The sequence below is a fragment of the Solanum stenotomum genome, chromosome 11 (assembly GCF_019186545.1).
Source record: "Solanum stenotomum isolate F172 chromosome 11, ASM1918654v1, whole genome shotgun sequence".
NCBI classification, from domain to species: domain Eukaryota; kingdom Viridiplantae; phylum Streptophyta; class Magnoliopsida; order Solanales; family Solanaceae; genus Solanum; species Solanum stenotomum.
The window spans coordinates 25,451,634-25,457,069 of record NC_064292.1 but is presented as its reverse complement, the minus strand read 5'-3'; the positions used below and the strand labels follow the sequence as shown (position 1 = coordinate 25,457,069).

The 5,436-nt window shown below is 41.7% G+C and overlaps 1 protein-coding gene across 1 annotated transcript; it reads right to left on the bottom strand.

Annotated features, from left to right (window-relative positions):
• Positions 1-3,029: 3,029 nt before the first annotated feature.
• LOC125845790 (uncharacterized) lies at positions 3,030-4,954 on the bottom strand. Its single transcript, XM_049525319.1, has 5 exons — positions 4,664-4,954; positions 4,031-4,279; positions 3,777-3,937; positions 3,534-3,654; positions 3,030-3,455 (listed from the first exon to the last, which is right to left on the bottom strand). The coding sequence occupies exons 1-5, from the start codon at positions 4,952-4,954 to the stop codon at positions 3,030-3,032; spliced, it is 1,248 nt and encodes a 415-aa protein (XP_049381276.1).
• Positions 4,955-5,436: the final 482 nt, after the last annotated feature.

Below are 5,436 nucleotides of genomic sequence, written 5' to 3'. Positions count from 1 at the left end.
CGTGACACTGTTGATAGTAGACTTAGAGATATTCACGGATGTGCCCCGAACTATAATTGAATCAAGTGTCCCCAAGTACTAGCAATGTCCTTCTGCCCATGTTTAGTTGTCTCAGTCTCTGCAGCAAAGTTCATCAAAGTGGCTGCATATGAAGCATAAAACTCTCGGGTGAGATGGCAAGAAAATTCTCCAGGTGCATTGTTCATCCAGTCAAACTGATGCAGCTAAAATATCTTGTAAATATCGGGGAATGATTTGATATTTCCCACCACCACTCTAGTCTCTAGCATGATTGGTCTATTCTTGAAGCCACCCGACTTGTTCACAATTCCATTCTTGAAGAAGTCTTCGGACCTGTTCACAATCCTCATAGAATGGAAAAAGTCAATCAGTTGTTGACTTGCTGTGGGATCGAATTCATGGAGGTGGACATATTGGACCATTGTATCATCAGTGGTGATGTCCTCATCCGCTTCTACAACACATGCCTCCTCCTGTGCACCAGTTTCAACTTCTATTTCTACTGTAGGTAGAGGGGTAGTTGCATCATCCTAAGAGCTGCTCGCAGACTCTACACTACCTCCTGAACCATTATCAGACTGGCTACCTAATTCCTCACCATTACCGGAACTACTACTTTCCTTTTTAGATTGGGAAGGAGTGTTCTGGAGAGTGGCCCTCGTTGTATGGGATCCAGTAGTTCGAGGTGGGTGATTCTCAATAGTGTTATTTATCTAAATCGCTAAACTACTAGACCCTAAAGCATTATCACCTTCTAATTGAGAAGCAGTAGGTGAGGAATGTGGGGCTGCGTTCTTTCTTTGGGGAGCCATAGTACCTGAGAAATACAAAAGAAAAACATTAGTACGCAAATCAATAAAATAACACACTATCGGGTACTCAAACTTCCCCTGTGTAATTAAAACGTGATGCCTTGCTTTAAGAATGTCGTCTCCCAATCTATCATTGGGAAGGGCCAAAGAATTGAAATGCAAAAAATAGAATTTAAAAGAACAGAAACAAAAATAATATTTTTTGTTTTTGTTATATATACGGGAGCCTAGACGGGCCGTGGTGGGTACCACGGTCCGTGAAGACCCTCGTGAATACAAGTGAGTACATTGACTGTGTGGGACAACTTACTGGAATGGACCATGGATGGCTTCACAGTCTGTGGAGTGAACCACAGTCCGTGAAGATGATCGTGATCCTACCCAGTGTAACCCCTCTTTTGCTAAGTGTGGTCCACGAGGGGTTTCACGACCCGTAGTTGATCCCACGTTCTGTGAAGCCCATCGTGGACTTACACTTGGCCCTTTTTAAGTGTTCCTCTTCTTCCAAAACCCGATATGCCCAATTTTACCCAATTTAATCACCCAATCACATAGTGACGAGTGAGTTCAACAAATTTACCACATCAAACAATCGTCATTCAAACAAGAACAATGTATACCTCCTATAAACATAACCAAGGCACACAAGTGTAATCCCCCAATTTCAACAGTTTCATTGGCAAAATTCACTCAATCATACTTTTCGCTCACAAATAGAACTCAAACACACATTAATATCATAGTTCAACACCAATTCCTCAAGAATCCACCATGCCCATACATCAACAACTAGTTCCATATAATTTCAACAAACCCATATACGAAAACTCCCAACTTAAACAAACCCACTACAATTTTGTATCAATAATGCTAGTTCATCACATAATCATAGTAAATTCGAACAATTTAAGTACTTCTAACTTGCCTATTGATAAGATCAAACTTATAACAAGTTAAAGGAAGAACTTACTTTGAATTCGATTACAAATTTCGCCCAAAAGAGAGACAGCGAACTTTGACTTCAAATTCTTGATAAAATAAAACTAGGGTTTTGATTATTTGATGAAGAATGGACAATTTTGAGATTAAAAACCCTTGTTTATATTTATAATACCCGTTATAGAGGAGAGGAAAGGGAAAGGAACTGACCCTTGGCGTTTAGGATAGTTTATAAATGCTCAATTGAATTTCTCTTGACGTGCGGGTCGGGTTGGGTTCCAATGATTCTGGGTTAGGAATGACGGACAGTGAAGTTGCCCGTGAAGGTTACCACGGTCCTTATAGGTGTCCGTGAATATGACTTGACAACATGAAACTTGCATGAGGTTCACGAGAGGCTAGAGGTCAGTACAAAGTCGACGGACCGTGAACCCTTCCGTGAACCAATTTCCAGTAGCTCCTCTTATAGGTGGGTGCTTGTGACGGGGCGTAAAGTTTCCCGTGAAGGGCACCACGGCCCGTGGGACTGCCCGTGAAGGGCTTCCTGCACCCAGTTCTGCAATTCTTAGTCCATGTACTTCCTGCACACATCAACACCAGTGACTCTATAAAAATAAAGAAAAATGAGAAAAAGTAAACTACCTATTACAATTACAATCTTAGGTTGCCTCCCAAGCAGCACACAAAACGTCACGGCGTGACGCAGGTTACTTGATTATTCAAACTTCATCAAGCTTACATTCCTCCACTATTTTCACTTCTTCTAGAACACCCAAGTATGCCTTGATTCGCTGACCATTTGCCTTGAACCTCTCACTCTTATCATTCTCAAGCTCAATAGCACCCGACTGGAACACCTTAGTTACTTTAAAAGGTCCAGACCATTTGGATCTCAACTTCCCTGGAAACAGACGAAGTCTGGAGTTGGAAAGCAGCACCAAGTCATCAGGAGTGAAGGTTCTTTTCTCAATATGCTTATCATGATACAACTTCATCCTCTCCTTGTACAGTGCAGACCTCTCATACGCTCTCAAGTGGAATTCATCCATCTCATTGATCTGATCCAATCTCGGGTTTGTTGTTTCACTCTAACTAAGGTTCAACTTTTTCAAAGCCCAGAGTGCCTTATACTCAAGCTCAACCAGGAAATGACATGCCTTTCCAAACACCAATTGATATGGAGACATATCAATAGGCGTCTTGAAAGCTATCTGATATGCCCATAGAGTATCATTTAACTTTCTTGCCCAATATGTCCTATTGGCATTCATTGTTTTTTGCAAGAATAGCCTTTATTTCCCTATTTGATAACTCCACTTGGCCACTAGTCTGCGAGTGATAAGATGTTGCCACCTTCTGTTGTTTTACCCCATATTTAGCCAGAAGAGCACTGAATACCTTATTGCAAAAATGGGAACCCCCATCACTAATAATAGCTTTGGGTGTGCCAAACCTTGAGAAGATATTCTTCTTCAGCAACCCATCAACACTATTGCCATCATTCTTAGGCAGAACAGCTTCCTCAACCCATTTGGACACATACTCCACTGCCACAAATATATACGTTTTCCCATAGGAGCTCACAAATGGGCCCATGAAATCAACTCCCCACACATCAAATAGTTCCACCTCCAGTATAGGTGTCATTGGTAGCTCATAGCATCGAAAGATGGCTCTTTGCCGCTAGCATACATCACATCTCTTTACTATATCCAAAGCATCGTGATGAATTGTAGGCCAGTAGTACCCACTCTGAAGTACCTTCTGGGTTGTCTGAGCGCCTCCATGATGGCCACCCACTGGAGAGGAATCGCAGGCCTCTAAAATATGTAGAATCTTAGCCCCAGCGATGCATCCCCTGATGATATTATCAGCACACACCCTGTACAAATAAGGTTCATCCCAAAAATACCTACCCACATCATGCAGAACCTCTTTCTTTGCTAAATCGTCGATCCCTCAGGCATCAAGTCACTAACAAGAAAGTTAGCAAAATCAGCAAACCAAGGAATAAGATCAAGAGTTGCAGCTAATACTTGCTCATCCGGGAATGAATCATTGATTTGTAGCTCAAGTTCCTCTTTCTTTTCAGCATCAAACCTAGACAGGTGATCAGCCACCTGGTTTTTACAACCTCTCATATCCTTAACCTCAAAATCAAACTCCTAAAGCAGTAACACACATCTGATCAACCTTGTCTTGGCATCTTTCTTTTCCATCAGGTATCTCAGAGCTATATGATCCGTGTGGACTATCACTCTAGTACCCAGCAAATAGGCCCTGAATTTCTCAAAGGCATAAACCACTGCCAGTAGTTCATGTTCAGTGACTATGTAGTATCGTTGTGCTCCATTTAGTGACTTGCTAGCATAGTAGATCGGATGGAACATCTTGTTGCACTTGTACCCCAACATAACTCCTAAGGCAGTACCACTAGCATCGCACATTACCTCAAATGGTTTATCCCAATATGGGCCAATAATCACTGGTGCAGAAATCAGTTTCTCCTTCAGGCATTCAAAGGCTTTTAGGCATGTTTCATCAAAATCAAATTTCACCTCGTTCTCCAAAAGCTTGCACAAGGGATGTGCAATATTCTAGAAGTCCTTTGATGAAATGCCTATAAAATCCAGCATGTCTTAAAAAGCTTCGAAAACCCTTCACACAGATAGGTGGAGACAACTTTTCATTCACCTCATTTTTGCTTTGTCAACCTCCAATCCCTTTTGTTACACCTTATGACCGAGGACTATACCTTCATTGACCATGAAATGGCATTTCTCCTAGTTCTGCACTAGATTGGCCTCCTCGCATCTGTGTAAAGCCCTGCTAAGATTTAACAAACAGTCATCAAAAGTATCACCTACCACTGAAAAGTAATCCATGAATACCTCTAGAGTGTCTTCCACTATGTCCAAGAAGATGGACATCATACACCTTTGGAAAGTTGCTGGTGCATTACATAGTCCAAATGGCATACGTTTAAATGCAAAGTTTCCATAAGGACATGTAAAACTGGTATTTTCCTGATCTTCAGGAGCAATTGATATCTGGTTGTAGCCAGAGTATCTATCTAAGAAATAATACCACCCTTTTCCAGCCAACCTGTCAAGCATCTGGTCCATGAATAGCATTGGGAAGTGATCCTTCAAGGTCCACTTGTTCAGCTTTCTGTAGTCCATGCACACTCGCCATCTAGTGACTGGTCTCTACGGGATCAACTCATTCTTCGCATTAGAAACCACTATCATACCACCATTTTTAGGTACACAATGCACTAAGTTGACCCAATGACTGTCAGAAATAGGGTACACAACCCCAACATCTAACCACTTGATGATCTTCTTTTTTACCACCTATTCCATCGGTGGATTTAACCTCCTCTGGTGCTCAATGCTTGGGCTGTAATCCTCCTCAAGTTTAATCTTATGGGAGCATATACCCGGAGGTATCCCAATGATGTCAATGATGGTCCACCCAATTGCCCTTTTATACCTTATCAGCACTTTGATCACAGCTTGTACATGTTCTTCATTCAAATCTGCATCCAAGATCACAGGCAAAGTGTTGTTAGTGCCCGAAAATACATACCTAAGGTGACTAGGTAATTGTTTCAATTCCAGCACAAGCAGCTCTGATTAAACGTATCAAGGACACTTCATCC

Bases quoted from the DNA above. Each gene is read 5' to 3' on its own strand.
- LOC125845790 (XM_049525319.1), bottom strand. From the start codon at position 4,954: ATGGACTACAGAAAGCTGAACAAGTGGACCTTGAAGGATCACTTCCCA. The intron at 3,938-4,030 runs GTGATAGTCCAC...TTACTGCTTTAG, and splicing joins CCTATTTGCTGGGTACTAGA to GAGTTTGATTTTGAGGTTAA. The intron at 3,456-3,533 runs GTACTTCAGAGT...GATGTATGCTAG, and splicing joins GCGCTCAGACAACCCAGAAG to CGGCAAAGAGCCATCTTTCG.